This window comes from Pocillopora verrucosa, chromosome 5 (assembly GCF_036669915.1).
Source record: "Pocillopora verrucosa isolate sample1 chromosome 5, ASM3666991v2, whole genome shotgun sequence".
Lineage (NCBI taxonomy): Eukaryota > Metazoa > Cnidaria > Anthozoa > Scleractinia > Pocilloporidae > Pocillopora > Pocillopora verrucosa.
The window spans coordinates 13412298-13428391 of NC_089316.1; the positions used below are offsets into that span (position 1 = coordinate 13412298).

At 37.1% G+C, this 16094-nt stretch overlaps 1 protein-coding gene across 1 annotated transcript; it reads right to left on the minus strand.

Moving 5' to 3' along the window:
• Window positions 1–1645: 1645 nt before the first annotated feature.
• On the minus strand, window positions 1646–14875 carry LOC131784463 (thioredoxin reductase 2, mitochondrial). Its single transcript, XM_059101269.2, has 18 exons — window positions 14641–14875; window positions 13268–13333; window positions 12923–12979; window positions 12699–12793; window positions 11500–11549; window positions 11324–11398; window positions 10709–10787; window positions 10005–10067; window positions 9433–9503; window positions 8851–8870; window positions 7997–8088; window positions 6900–7074; window positions 6015–6151; window positions 5282–5377; window positions 4666–4758; window positions 4506–4577; window positions 3994–4091; window positions 1646–2701 (listed from the first exon to the last, which is right to left on the minus strand). Exons 1-18 carry the CDS (start codon window positions 14747–14749, stop codon window positions 2578–2580), a joined length of 1572 nt encoding a protein of 523 aa, XP_058957252.2. The 5' UTR covers window positions 14750–14875; the 3' UTR covers window positions 1646–2577.
• Window positions 14876–16094: the final 1219 nt, after the last annotated feature.

Genomic DNA, 16094 nt, shown 5'->3' on the forward strand with positions numbered 1-16094 from the left:
AATATTTCGGTATCGCTGCTATATTGTAAGGAAGTGCTATAACCGTAAATCATGGGTTTACTATTCCTTTATTGTTCTTTGTGCCTATTGTCCCAATCAAAAGCGTCGAGAGGTTCGGCATTGAGAGCTTCTTTGCCTTAGAAGATGAAAATGAATGGACGAATACTTTTTCGATCCTGCATATTTCTTAGTTAGTCCGTGAACAGTACTTGGACTGGTCGAAGCTTAAGTCATCTTAAAGCTTTAATCGTCCGGACGATAGTTTCTCAGCTGAGTTATCGACAAAAGAGCTGAGCTGAAACGAAATGAGTGATAATGTAAATTGGTCACCGTGGGGAATTTCTAAAGCTGACGTTTAAGTAAGTAAGCAAGTAAACACTCTATTTATAGAGGATAGCACTTCATAGCCAAAAGGCCAATAAACCTGCGGCCCTCATACAATACGTATGATAATACTGATACAAATAAAGATACCATTAAGTATACTAAGGGCATACTAAGTTATAATTTGCATACCTAGTGCTATGAGAGTGAAGATAATTATTACGTGTTAAAAGGCAAACAATCTACGCAGGCGATTCTCCCTGTAGTACCTTAAATGCAATTAGACATTTAGAAATTTTAGCCTCCTCGTAAAAAGGTAACCAACTTAAATCATCAAAAAATCTGACAGAAGAGGCCTTAGAATCAGCATCCATAATAAGTCTAGTTGCACGTTTCTGTAATTTCAGCACTCTACCTAAAAGGTTATTTTCACAATTGGTCCAAACTGACAGTTACATAATTTCCAGCCTTAGCCCATCTTCCGATCCACTCTGACGAAGCACTAACCCTCGATGCGTCAGCTTTATGAACTCTTCAGTGGAAGGGGGCAGCGGGTTGGGAGCCCGGGAGAAAAGGGGGAAGGAAAGGGTATGAAGCAGGAGCAGAAATTTAAAAGGCACTCGTTTGTTTTTATTATTGCTTTTGATCCATCACATACTTTCGCTCGCGCGTGGTTGGTCTTAACTCATCACATAACCGAATATCCCCAGTTTAACCTAGGCGATATTCGAGGGTACCACACAAATGAAGGAAAAATTTGTTTGTTCAATATCACTACATTCATTGATTTTTCAACCAGGTTAGTTTACCCTTTCCTCGGGGTATTGTGTTGCTGCATTAGATGAGGAATACGTTTCCACATATTTTTTGGCCTCTTCTAAAGAGTGGTTTTTTTTGTGGTTTTTCGTATCTAGCGTAGCACAGGTTCTTTTGTAGAACCCTTAGATCAAATTAGGATGCATATACTACAAGACTGGCCGACTCATCCCAAATAAACTTTTCACATTGAATAACTCGTCTGAGTATAGTCAAAATCAATGCTATTACAAGAAGTAAATAGATTATTGTATCTCTCAGTTGGTATGTGCGTTATGATTGGTCATTTCAGCGGGCCATATTTAACTGTACAGCCCTCTAAATTAAAAACTTTGTTTGAATCGAAATCTTCTCACTCTATTTGAGCCCAGAGATATGAAAAATATCTCAATACACCCGTTTTTCTCGGTCCGTGCGATAAGTTTCGGAACCTAGGTCTTTCCTGACTGAGCTCTGCCTTTATAAATAATAACCAAAGGGAATTAATGATGAAAAAATAACCATAAATAATAAAAAAATGCTTTATTAGTAGTTGCAAATCACCCATGCTAAGCCCTAGTAGGGTCACATAAAGAAATAACTCAACATTGTCTCTTACTATACATCTATAGTAACTAGCTGGTTGTACAGATTTTTCACATTTCTTACTTAAAAAAAGAATTGTACCTACAGCTCGAGAAATATATGCACAGGACAAGATTTTGAATTTCATAAACAGAAACAGGCAAATTACACGACTGTATGCGCTACAGACAAAACAGCAAGGGTACAATTTCATATCATTTTTTTCCTACCTAAAAATTTAGATCAAATGTGATTAAACACTGTAATGTAAAAATTATAATCCAAAGAAATCTAATTTTGCCTGTCGATAACTCAGAAAGGTTTACTTGCAATACACAATTTAAAAACCTTTCGCCATAAACACAGGCATCCCCACTGTCTGGATGTAAATATTGTTAGTCTGCCCTCCCTATGCGCCAAGAAAAACCATGTCTCACATACAGATTTAACTTACAAAGACATTAAAAAGACAAGACGGATTCAGCATTTGTTGATAGAACCTTCTTGGATTGACCGCAAAAATAGATTACGTTCTTACTTTAACCCTTCACACCCGAAAATCAGTATGCATATTCTCCATACTGCTCTATATACATCTCCTAAGATGCTGACAAGGAGATTTTTTCTATCAATCAGGAGCTTCTTAAGTTGGTTATCATTTCCTTTATTCTCATTACCTTAATGTCTGATTCAGGGGTGATATTGTAAGGGGAAATAAGATGCTGGTGACTCTCGTGGGTCGAGAGAACAGGCACGAAAAGCTTGAATTAATTATTAATAACTCCTCCATGTTTTACAAACAACAAAATTAGTTGCTTCAGAGATATGAGACTAGTTTCCAAGGCGCACTCGCTAGTGAGGGCAGATCTAACCTCAGCAACCCGTGACAGTCGGGTCATCCCCAGATCTCTTAGTGATATGCATCTTCACGACCTCTTCTGCACATGTCGGATGAATGCCAACAGTGGATGACAAGCTGTGGTAACTAAGGCCACACCTTAGGAAATAAAAAAGGAAAAACGAGTTTTATTGATAAATTCACACGTAAATGATACTAAAAGAAATTTACGAAAAATTTCGAGATTGGCGTTTAGCGTCGCAATGTTGTCATCAAAAGAACCACAAAAGTCAGTTGTGGCAAATGGAAAGAACACAAGAAGGAGTCTCTACCATACCCAGCCTGAGTCAACCCAGGTCCGAATAGATCTGTAACTAGAATGGCTCTCAAGAGAAGTTTCGAGTTCTAGGACCCAATTAAAACAGAACTGTGACAATCCTATTGTTTAACGTCAAACACTCCATCGCATGCATTGTGTGCATTAGACAGCACAATCAGTTTTTGAGATTCGCGGTCGACCCAACGGAAATATGATACTTTTTGGAGGAAAAAGCCGTTCTGTAAATAAATCTACTCGGGAAAGGATTAACCAAAGGAATCAGTGGAGATAAAGGCTCCTGTTGATGGGCCCCTGACACAAGTTATCCGACAGTCAACAAAAGAGTGAACGAATAAGTAATGAACGATACTGAGTTTGGTCAATATATATATATATATATTGACCAATATATATATATATATATATATATATTGCGTAAAGGGAACCGTAAGCTCAGTTGGTAGAGCGCTGCACCAGTATCGCAGAGCTCATGGGTTCAAATCCCTTAAAAGCCTGAATTTTCCCAGGCTTATTTGAAGTAGTGTTCATTACTGCGAAGATCACTTTTATATTCATTTCTTAATCCGCACTTCACATTTATAATTATCATATATTCATTGTCATTAATTCCTCACTTCACGGGTTTGTTATTGGCTTGTTAGTTCAATCGGTAAAGCACTGCACCGGTATCGCAGAGGTAATGGGTTCAAATCCTGTACAGGCCTGAATTCATTTCACGTGAAATTCTTGTGATTTTGTTACTTCGTGCAGTTAAAGAACTGTTCAGTGAATCGTTATTTTTTGGCTCACCGTACTCAAAATGTTACCTGTATTAACTATGACTTAGAAATGACTTCCTTCGATTTACTCAAATATCACCCTGATTTGCCGCAAATAACGGTGGTTCAGGTTTTGTCTGGGAATGCACACGACGACGCCTTCAAGCTAGAAACACAAATGCAACACTTTCCACTATCATATATAATGAGGTCGTTCTTATCTCTTTCTTCATATTGCAACTCTACACTCTCAAAATAATTCTGGAATGATGAAACTCTTAATCCATCCGTTAACGAAATAAATTCAAGGGAATTTCCTGTCGGGTTTTAGTAGAAGGCAAAGTAAAATTCACCTCATAGCAGCAGAGAATCCCTGGATTACTTCGCCTGCTGAAGGACCCAGGAAATGAAGACCTAAGACTTGCTGATCACCTTCACGCAAACAGACGGCCTACAAAAAAAGACAATGGGAAAAAAAATTAAACGGAAAGAACTTTCAAACTCATACTGAAGCAGCTTGGACTGCTGAGATGTGTGCGGTTGTCTCTCCCATCTCCAGGTGAGCCAAAGTGACGAGGCACAGGCCTGCACTGACACAACATTCTCACTCAGCAGATTTCTCTTGTAATTAAGAACGAAAAGTAGTTAATTCTTAAAAAGCAGAAAATAACTATCATAAATAGAAAGGGAAAAGAAATACAAATAAACGATGAAAAAAAAACTTCAAGTACTGAAAGAGATATCGCAAACACACGAAACGTTCCGACCTCGACACAGAAGAAGAACAAACCATATGAAAGCTAAGAAACTTGAAATATATCGAGCGGGGATAAAAGTGACTACCACATGTAAGGAAACACTTTACCTTAATATAACACTGCTCCACTTTTCTTTCAGGTACTGTAAATTCTAGTGGTTTGTAGAAGGCATGATAAACCTACGAAGCCAAAGGAGAAAACAAACCGATTTTCAAAACTTTTCACGAGTTTAATTGGAGGTATATTAACTAACAAATGAGAAATAACCTCAATGTTGTCTTCCCCGTAACGCTCAATCGCTTTTTCTTCTGACATTCCAACTGTTCCAAACTCCAATGGAGTAAACACTGTCGTCGCCACCTAAAGTTGAAAAAGATCAGAGGAAGGGAATATTGTTATCTATAAGTGTACTGGGATATTTAACAGTTCACAGAAAATTACATGTTTGTGTTGATACACTTAAAAAAGGTACTTTGAGATGTCTGTAAACTAAGGGCGGATAGAAAAAGAGCCAGTTCCAAACGTGGTCAAATGGCGCAAAATAAAAAACGGCGCGAAAATAGCAGCAAGGCGAAAACGAACGAGGTTTGGGTCTGGTCGCATGTAGTTCATTATGCAACCCGACCCAAGCCCCCCTCCTTTTTTTTAACTCCTCTGATACAATAGTGCGGTTCATCATTGCTCTTCGTTTTACCAACTGAACGCCTGGGACAAGCTCAGCAAACAAAGGAGGGTAATTTTGGAGGAGTGTTTCATGCGACATGTCCAGAACCTCCCTTTTTTCTGACTCTGAGAAGCTATCGAGTCCTGTTTACTGACTGAACGCCTGGAACAAGCTAAACAGGCTGAAAGATGGTTCATCCATGGTGGACCTGTGACATACCTTGTCGTAATCCATCGTCGCGTCAGACCTCCCGAACAGCCTATCAGCGAGCAGTTTTCCCGCTCTGATGGCTACAGGTGTCAGCTCTGGACGATCCTGTTCACAAAGAAAATTGCAGTTCTCAAAAAACTTCACGAGTCTAAAAAAACATCAACTGGTTCGAAGGATTTCCTTGTTCTTTCAAACCGTCAACGCAACGGTAGCCCCAAAAGAAGCTTCCTTTAGGGGCGGGTGGGGGGAAAAGTTGAGATGGCTTACATCCCAAAGAACAGAAACCACGGCTATAAAGGGAATTAGGGAAATTGCCAATGAAGCTACGCAGTGCTGCTATAATAGAGAGTTTCAGATTTCATTACGGCGGAGTGTTGGAAAACGTTGCCGAAAAAAGCCAACTTCCTTATCCCCTAAGAATTTCGTCAGTAGCTCGACGCGTTTACCGTTTCTGACGGTGCGACATCTTCCATTCGGCAGAATATATAAATTAAGTGTTGAGTTCAAAGTAAAATCGTGACTAAATTTCTGTCGAAGTTTCTTTACTTTGTTCTGTACGAGACGCCTGAGGAATGACCAAAGTTTTAAACGCACGTGCAGAGCTATTGTTTTGTTCATTACATCTTTTGTTTCGCTACGTTCTCGTCGCCGTCACTGTCGAGGTTTTCTTGAAGTCCCTAATAATTCAACAAAGACATCGTTCGCACGTATTTTCTAACTTCACAACATAAGTGGTTCTCACCTGGACGACGTCCCCAATGGCGAAAATGTGCGGAACTGAAGTTTGCTCCTTGTCATTGGCTATGATCTTTTTGGTCTGTTGGTCTAATTGAACCCCGGCTTTCTCAAGATTCATCTGTGATGTCTCAGGATCTCTACCTAAAATAACAGTAATCCTTCTTAATCTACCGACACTGAGGTGAATAGTTGTTTTAGTATATACTGAAACAGTGAGATAATATAGCACAAAAAGATGATGATGGCCGGAAGTGAATGGCAAGGATATTCAGAGGTTTGAATAGCCAATCAGAGCGCACCTTCAACGATATCCACTGTTGCTATGAACTAATAATTGTTAACTATGGGAACCAAATGGATTCGTATGTCACAGGCAAACCGCCCATACTAATTAAATCATATGGAGAATTACTAAAGCCACAGGCACTTATAGTGAAATACCAAATGTAAAATATGAAGGCGAGGCACAAGGATCATATTTAAGTCTCTAATTACTTAATGAATTCATACTTTAAGTACCAAGATAACAACGTCGCAACCTCGACTTATGAGTTGATTTGTGAAGTATTTAGAACATTTCAACACTGGCCTAAAGGCTTTCGAGTAGTTTTATTTTGCACTCATAAAGAGGGCGATAGAAATGAGATTCTGAAAAAAAATTCGTGGATTATTGAAGATCAATCACTTATCAACAAAACTGCACATAAAGTTCGGTTTCAATTCCAAGAAACTCTTCCCTCTTTCGGCTAAATTTTGGCAAATTTTTTGAACTATTTTTCTTTCCCTATTTAATACTTGAATTTTTTATGGCTGTTTCAACTTTACATACTTACGTAAAGGAAGTACGAGAAAAAATAATCTTGGATATCGGTTTTGATGAAGTTCTTACCAATTGCAAATAGAACAGTCTCAAATGGTTCTTTGCGTGCTTCTCCCGTCACAGAATCCTTCCATGTTACATGAAGAAGTCCATCATCAGCTTTATCTATCTGCACTGGAACACACTTCTTGATGATTCTTGTTCCATGGCTCTCCATGTAATCAGTAGCAAGTTGTGCCATTTGCTGCAGAGAAGAAAGGACTTTTTAACTCTAATAAACTGCGTATGAAGCAACATGAGTTTCGGAAAAAGCATAATTGCAATAATTAGGAAAGGTGGCTACAAAACAGTAGAAATATATCACAAATGGCCCACACGAACCGGACGAAAGTATACAACCTATGGAAAGAGAAAAGTTTTATTTCATTCGGACTTAAACTTCAGAGTTTCTATTCCACTTAAACCAACGCAGATATTTTTTTTTTTTTAAATTGAAAGGAAAACGCGTTCCTTTTGTACAGGGTCGACTTATTTTTGGGAAAACCCTCGTGCCAGAAACCGCGCGCAGTTCATCACGAGGAGTGGTGTCAGTGGGATAAAGCAAGTGGTGCACTGATCTTCTGTTTATAGAAGGGGGGTGGGGTGGGGATGGTAGACGAATCGACTCAATTTGGGTGTATTGGACAACCCTCGGGGGGAGGGGGAGAGAGAGAAGAGGACTTTAAAACATGACGTTCCCCTTGAGGTTATTTCTAGTTTAAAAAGCCTTTTGGTGGGTAAGGGCCGTTCCCTTTCAATGCTGTCTTTAATAATGGGATTCTCTAATCAAATTGGGGTATCAAAGAGGTAAGTACCATATACATCCTGAGCAAAGCGAGACATTACTGTTTTAAGTTCATACTCGCAACCCCTCTCATTGACCATAATCAGGCACCTTTCACGTACAGTGCTATTATAAACCTTTTGACACCCATGGGTGATAGAAGAATTTTTTCTTAACAATATCAATACAGTATCAAGCTAACAAGTGATGAGAATAAAGAAATATATCAATTAGGGGATTATTAGTTGATCAAATATTAAAATTAAGATTGAAATGGTTGATGTATTAAAATATCTTTAGTAACGATCTTATGAAATGTACTTGGTTTAGTGTATGTTCCAACCTGGTCAAACCCTCTGAGTGGAATGGATCGCATCATGATAGATGTGTCACATCCTAAGCCTGTCAGGAAACCAGCACACTCCAAGGCAACATCTTATATAAAAAGTGTTAAGGAAATCACTATGCAGCTGGAAAACATACTAATTTTAGGGGCCAGTTATTTCAAACAATACCTGGCAGCATTCTGACCCATCTCCAATTGGCCATATTAATGTTATGTACTTAGTTGCCAAGCCTTTGATTTGGAGTGAGGCTGAAGGTGACCTTGTTGTGAGAGACCAGTATCTAGTTAGCATGATAACAAAGTTTGTATCATAACAAGGTCAACCTTAGCATCACTCCTGTTCAAAGACTTGACAACCAAGAACATAATTAAAAAATGGACCGTTTAGCCAACTTTTTTATCCAATTGTTTTACATTTTGTGACAGTGTGTATGTTTCTTCCAAACAAGATAATTATAGAGAAAACTCAGAGTCCATTATTGTTCAAAACTGCAGCCATAAAATGTTCAATCAAGTAACTCTATGTATTCAAATTTAATGATGCTGGTTACCATGTTTAAGACAAGTTTCAGTGCTAGCAATGTAAACACACAAGGTAACAAAAGAGGCATTTCTGGTTCCATCAACCCACTAAAAATTGAAATCTGATTGTTTTTGCTTTACTGATCCATTCTCGTTAGCTGGGAATAAAATGTGATTTTGAGCAAAAATTATCAACGATGCATCAGCAAATATTTGCAACATAGAGAACCAATCAGATTCAAATGTTCATCTGGTCCAATGATTTCAAAACAGATGAAATAAAAGTCGAAATCAGAAAAGACAAATCCACAAAAAACTAACAAGGATACAAGATGCACCAATAACTAATCTGAAAAATAATAAAAAAATTGTACATAATGTTTAGGTAAAAGTTGTAAAGAGAAATTACCTTTACAAGGGGAGGGCAATACCTTGATAACTATCCTGAAAAGCAAATTATCTGTAATCTTGCCCACATAGAACAATTGCTTTTCTTGCCAAGTAGTTCCACAAGCTAAAATTTATTGATTTAATAATTTACTAAAGAGTCAGAAACTTTTTTGTCCAAATCAGGTTCTGATCTATTAAGGTTATCCTAGCATTCATAGGGTTTCCTAATGTAATCCACTGGCACTTTGTGGGGAGGGGGGAGGGGAGGTATAGAAATATTTTACTCATCATACAAAAAATTTCAGTGATGTAGCTAAGATCACTAATCATCAAAAATGCCCATTAAAGTAGTAAAAGTAAAGTAGTAAGAGTCAGTAATAAGTGAAAACATAACCTCAGATTCAATCCAACATTTCTTTCATTTATCTTATAATAAACCTATCAATTTCACTAAATTTTAAAGGATATCAGGACATTTTGAAACATAAGCACATCTATGGAATATGATAAGTTGAACTTACGTTTTCCCTGGAGATTTTTTCAGAGAAAAAATATCATCACTGCTGATAGCATACTCTATGGCACCAGGAACCTGGAAAGAAAATATTGCAAAGGATTACAGCAAAGAAAAAGCTCCCTGACAAAAAGGCAAAGAAAAGATTTTGAGCCTATGAGCCTATGAATAAGGTGAAAAAAAAAATTTAGCATCTCCAAAAATCAAGCATGCCAACATAAGCATTTCATTGCCTGCAGGAAAGAATTAAGCTTTAAGAAACCCTTGCCAGGAAGAGGTCTGGAAAAAAAAAAACAAAAAAAAAAACAAACAAAAAAAAACAATCACTATAGCATCCTTGCTGGCCCTCATTATTGATACCAGACCCCTGACAAACCTCACCAAAATCACCTCAATTCTTCCTCATGGGCAGAGGAACACACATCCTGCAGTTCTTATTATGTGGACCTGTTTGGGGGTTACCAAAAATCCCACACCATCCCAATCCACAATAAACCACCCATTCAAAATAATATTAGGAAAAGGTATGCTAAAAGTAACAACTTTGTAAATACTCTGACTGATATTCAGGTAGCTAACCTCCTTAGGAAATTTTGGTCTTCCACCAACAGCTATTACAAAATTATCTGCCTTCATAGTTTTCTAAAAAAAAGTTTTAATATAAAAACAGCGATTAGCTAACCTGAACACACAACTGACAAATAACCAACTGATAAGCAGAGCTAGGTGTCTAATGGGATCTGTATACCCCAGCCTCACAAGTCTAGTTGTTTGTTTTCTTAAGAAAATTGTCCATAACAATGTTAGGTGATGAAGATACAAAGTTCAGACTATCACAAAAAGGTCTGTGTAGTACAATTTGTTATGCTTGCAAGGTTATTCTGATGTTAACTATGTTAGAGAAATCCAATATCTGTGTGGCCACTCAAAGTCAAATTAAAGCTGTATCCCTATTTTTGGTCAAAATTTTGTTATTTACCTCACTCAGTTATTATATCAACACTACTAAATAGATACAAGATACTCACTTGACATACAGTATTCAATAACAATTTAGCAATATGAACATTGCTCATAACCGTACTTAATTTTACTTATTGTATGTAATACTAACATGAACTGTGTGCAAAAGCTCATAACCTATAACCTTTATCCTTTTATAATTTTCTTAGAGTGCTAAGTTATATCAAACATTACCATTCTTATCATTTTTGATTTTTTTCCAAAATATATACTACCCACAGTACACAATCAATTTGATAAACAATTGTTTTATTTTGTACCTCAGTGCCATTTTTCAGTACTGCCTTGATTGTATGAGAGTCCAGAAAGGAACCTTTAGCATTAACATACTCAACCTTCCTGAAAATAAAAAAGGAAATACTGTTGGCTACTGCCAAGATTGGGAAACTAGGATAGATGGTGACACAGACATGCAACTGGCATCATAGTAATGTGGACAATCATATCACTGCTGAACTGCAAATTAAAACAGTTACACTGTTGTTTACATCTTATATACTCAGTTGTTTTGAAGAAGCTGTCCAAAAAATGGACAAAAGTGCATGCGACAATCATGAAAATTAATCTAGAAATCCAGTAATCAATGGATTTAATAATTATGTTTTAATTAAAACAAATAAACAATGAAATGAAATCATCAAACCCCTTATGCCTCGTTCTTACAGTGACCTTTTCTCAGATTTCCCTGATTTCCAGAGGTCAAAGAGATGTGACCTGAAAACTTCCTATAAAACCTTTTGGGGATTGTCGCATGCACTTTTATACTCTTTTTCCCACAAAATTTCACAAAACAGCTGGAAACTGCACATCACCAACTGAAAAAAGTAATTACGCACATTGAAACTAAATATCAGTGTTATGACTTTCAGACTTACTTGTCATGTAACTGAATTCGGTGGCCCCAGTTCAATGATCTGACATGATTCTGAACTGCCGTCACAAGTGTTTCCCTACCAAAAAAAAACAATATAATAGTTTTCAACATGATAATCTGCTTTGAAGAAAAAAAATTACATACTTATCCATCACTGTAATCAAAAGAAATTCCTACCATGAAAAGTTTATGTTATCTGGGACATTCCATCCAAAGTGTTTGGCATCCTAAAGGGGTGGAAGGTTAGCATAACACATTAGGGCTTGGAGATCCAGTTTTGTTTCATTACTGTATTCTCTCAATGTGAGAAAATTAAAAAATTTAAAAAAAAAACAGTTTGTTCTCATTTTATTAGCAAACTTGGACAAACAATGAATACCTAAAATATATTCTGACTAGTAACTTCATCGTGTAATGATCATCACATAGGAGATCAAGATATGAAAGCAAACAACAAAACAACAATAAAGAGGGTAAGTTTCTAAAGAAATTGTGGTGCTGCATTGGAGGGAGAGTATAACAGGTAATTTAGTATATCAACTGAGTTACATATACATTATTTAATACTGACTTTCCCAAAAGGGGCTTTTCAAAGACAATAACTACAACTACAATTAAAATAAATAACTGTCATTAACTACAATTCATTACTATCAAAAGGGAATAACTATTTTTAACAACTAATTAATGACAACAATATAAAATCAATTGAAAGGAGAATCATTGAGAATCTATAAAATCTTCAAGAAGTTCACATTTAAGGCTATACTTAAAAACACTGTTGTTTCTGATAATGTAAATTATCAAAAACAACAGTATTATTGAGTTGAGTAGTGTGAATTGGCCACCATAAAGAGTTTAAAAGCTGATGTTTCAAGTGTTAGCCTTTCATTAGAGAAACTCGTTGAAAAGCTTATACTCAAAACATTAGCTTTTAAACTCTTTGAGGCTGCCAATTTACATTATCAACTCAGTTGATAATACTAAATTACTCTACAAAACAACAACCTAACTGGTTTTACTAGTACTGAAATAGTCAGCTAAGGTTTCACTAGAAACCAATTGGTTTTTTCCTTCCATCACAAATTATAATATCCCAAATGTAATGATGACAGCTTTCTAAGTTTTGCCAGGAACCTGACATCCCTTTACTAGCCTTAATGTGTGATTCAGGGGTGCTATTGTTTGGAGAAATTAGATGCTAGTCACTCTTACGGGTCAAAGTCAGTTAAAAAAAAATTTTTTTTGTCAGTACCAATTTGATAGCAACTGCAAAGAGAAAAGTATGGTGAGTAAGCATACTGATGTTAGGTTGTAGAAGGTTAAAACTGCAATGAATTACTGTAATTATGATAATTGTACCTAATTAATTGTACCTTCAATGACTCTCCTAACAGCGCTGCCTGATGCATCAACTTCTTTGGAATACATCCTACATTAACACAGGTTCCACCCAAGCCCCAGACAGAACCTTGAATGAGAACGAAACACAAAACAACATAAAAGCAACACTAAGACTTATGAACTTTTGTTTCCAACAGATACAATATTACAATTAGAACCAGTTGCTGGTAAGAGTGCAACCATCCACTGACAGTACCTTGAGGAGATGGAGAAACAAAATCCAATACCGCAACTTTTTTTCCATATTTTGCCGCTGCAAGATAACAAAAGTAGCAGTTAATTCACAACTGATGGGCTGAGTTTCCCCTTAGCTCTTAACCTCCCAGAAGTGGTTAAAATGTAACCTTTTCTCTATTTTATCCATACATTATCCATCAAACAGGCAATGAGAATACTCCAACTCATTGGATATGTTGTAACTCATTTACAAGGAAATATGCAGTAGCTCAGTAGAGAGAAGAATTAACAATCAGATCACGGGAGTTTCAAGGTTTAAATAACTTTCATGATTTAGTATTCAGAGTTGATTTCTTGTCCTTACCTTCTTTTGAGCAAGCAAGTCCACCAGACCCACCGCCAATTACAATGAGATCATATTCAGATGAATCTAAATCAACCAAGGAAAGTTAAATAATAATGTTTAACCCTTTACACCTCAGCATAAGCATTCACTTTCTCCAAACTCTCTGCATAACATTTCCTAAAGCACTGACAAGGAGAATTTGTGTGACTGTCAAGAGCTCCTGAAATTGGTGATTGAGTACTTTATTCTCATCACCTTTCCCTTAGATTCAAGGGTGATACTGTTAGGAGAAATTAGAAGCTAGTTACCCTGAGGAGTTAAAGGACTAAGTCTTCCTTTAGATCATCATGGCTATAAGTATTGGTGCCATGAGAAATTAAAGAAGATGCACCATTGTTGGTTTGAAGTTGTCTAAAAGATTTAAAGTATATGAATTGGGAGAATGATCCATTGCAAGAGGTCAGAACCTAAACAGTATTTTCTGTTTCTTTTTTTTTCTTTCTTGATCTTTCTCGTAAAATGTGAGTCTTAGAAATTATTTTCAAGAATTGGGGTTGAAAAAGGTTGTTGTGATTGTTTAATTGGGTTCAAAAGGTAATTACCTGGTGTTAGAGCAATCACACCACATTAGGTATGATTTTTTCAAATGTGTGGTTCAAAAACAGCTTGTCTACTTCAGAAAAAGGAGAGAGGTGAAAATTAAGTCAGCTTCTGACCAAGAAAGTTGAAAGCTTACATTCTGACATATGCAAAAATAACTTTGATTTGTCAGCAAGAAGAGGAAAAACCTAAGGATTTTCTGAGAGCCCCAAAGCTGGCGTAGGTTTATAATCCTTTGATTCCTAGTGTAATTAGCATCTAACTTCTCTGAACAATATCAGTCCAGAATCACACACAATAAGGTCACAAGAATAAAGGAAAATGATCACCAACTAAAGAGACTCTAATGATTATCAAACAAATTCTCCTTGTCCAGATCTTAGTAAATGTACAGAGAACAGTATGGGGAATATGTATAATGGAGTTTGGGTGTAATGTGTTAATAGTCAAAGGCACAGAGCTCAATTACTGATGGGTCTAAGATACTAAATGGCTAACGACATTCAAAGCATTCTGTCAGAGTTAAATATTGAAGTCAGAACTGATAGACTTGTTAATAGACAAGTGTATCACAAACTGTCAAGTTTGTGAGATATTTCATCACCAGCTGCCTCCCCCTCTAACCCAATACCTGCCCCCCTCCCCATCCCCCTCTCTCTTTCTTCTCTTCATGATCAAGCTCAGGAGTGTTACTACCAACTGAAAAGTGTATTCTTTAATATAAAACCTCTTTGTGTAACGAACCAATCTTTACCCCGTGCGCCGAAATGTAACGAGTTATTTCATCTTACCTTGGACACTAGCGCTGCTTAAGCTCCTGTTGACATGTGATAGGGAATTAAAAGCCTTCAAATGTCCTCCGATGTGTCTCAGTCGTGCAGAGTGCCTTATAAAGCTCATGAAGGTTTAATGAACCTTTATCGTGGAGTTAGAGTCGTAAAAATCTACACTTAGTCTCAGCAATCGGTGTTCTAAAAACTTCCACAGTCCCCCGGCCAAGCAAGTAGTACCAATATTTGTGATCTTCCCTGTTACTGCTGTACTACTTGGCAAAAGATCGCGGGCGCGACGATTTTTCAAGACTAGTGCCCAGGGTCTTTGCTATGCACAAAGTGATAGCGGTAGGACAAAGGGGCATACTCACTCATGGAGTGGCTTGCGAGAAGGTTAATAGCTTCAGCACGAGCGGTTCTTCGCTCGCCCTTAGGCAACGGAGTCCAGCACAGATAATTATTAGTTCCAGACATCCGACTCGTCTAAAATTAAGTCGTGTCCTGCGGCACTATAAGATAACGATGGAATGCTCGCCAGCTACGAAAGGAGTCCAAAATCAAATCGTGTTAAAATGTTCCAAAAAGTACGGTTTGAACTATTTAAAAGCTGAATCTCGCCTTCTTCACCCCAAAAATGAAATGGAATGAACGCAGATTAGCATACGTTTGGACTATCCGAAGAACTCGTTGTTCCACAGCGCTCTCAAAAAATGTCTGTCTTCTAAAAATGAGACATAAAAATATTCCGTAAAATTCTTATCTTTTTCTTTAATCAACTTTTAAGCCATTCAGAGTTAAATTAATTTCTTTAATTTTTGCTGAATTGAAACTTTCTCTTTCAACACCCAGAAGGTCTCATAAAACCTACAAAGCAAAGGTCAATTTTCAGGGCTTCAATGTTTTTTCCTTGCATGTTTTTTTTGTGATCCACAATTGCATGACTAGGCCCTGATAAATTTTCCTGGATAATGCGACCTAAAAATAAATTGTTCGTTCCGTGCAAATACGGCGAAACAGGGCCTGGCGTCTCGGAGAAAAATGAACGCCCAGGGTCATGATCAAATTAGCTCCATCTAATTGAATCCCTGATTCTCTGATTGGTGGATCATTATCGTAGAAAAACAGAAAGGATAGACATACAGGTGCTACATTATGATATATTAAGTATTTGTATGTGAAATACGCGCTTTCTACTTTCATGAAAGAGAAAATGTGGAGGAATTATAAAGGTTCTCCTTTTTTCAATGATTGTACGCTATATGCACAGTTTGGAGCATGGCGAGGTACTGTGCTTTCTTTATATATTAGGGACCTTCAGTGGTCACGACGGCAACCCCGTGAAAAGCGTCGATTAAAAAAATAATTCCTATTTAAATTAGGATTTACGAATGGCTAGATGTGTTTACCGTCATTTGGGGCGCCACACTTCAACTTCAGCTTAACCTAATAAAGTATGCGAGCAACGTTCAGTC

What these genes read in the sequence shown, in the direction of transcription:
- LOC131784463 (XM_059101269.2), bottom strand. Translation starts at nt 14,749, where the DNA reads ATGAGCTTTATAAGGCACTCTGCACGACTGAGACACATCGGAGGACAT. An exon ending in ATTAGTTATTGGTGCATCTT is followed by an intron (nt 8,089 to 8,850) that starts GTATCCTTGTTA and finishes TTTTTATATAAG; the next exon opens with ATGTTGCCTTGGAGTGTGCT. An exon ending in GGATTCTCTGCTGCTATGAG is followed by an intron (nt 2,702 to 3,993) that starts GTGAATTTTACT and finishes TTATTTCCTAAG; the next exon opens with GTGTGGCCTTAGTTACCACA.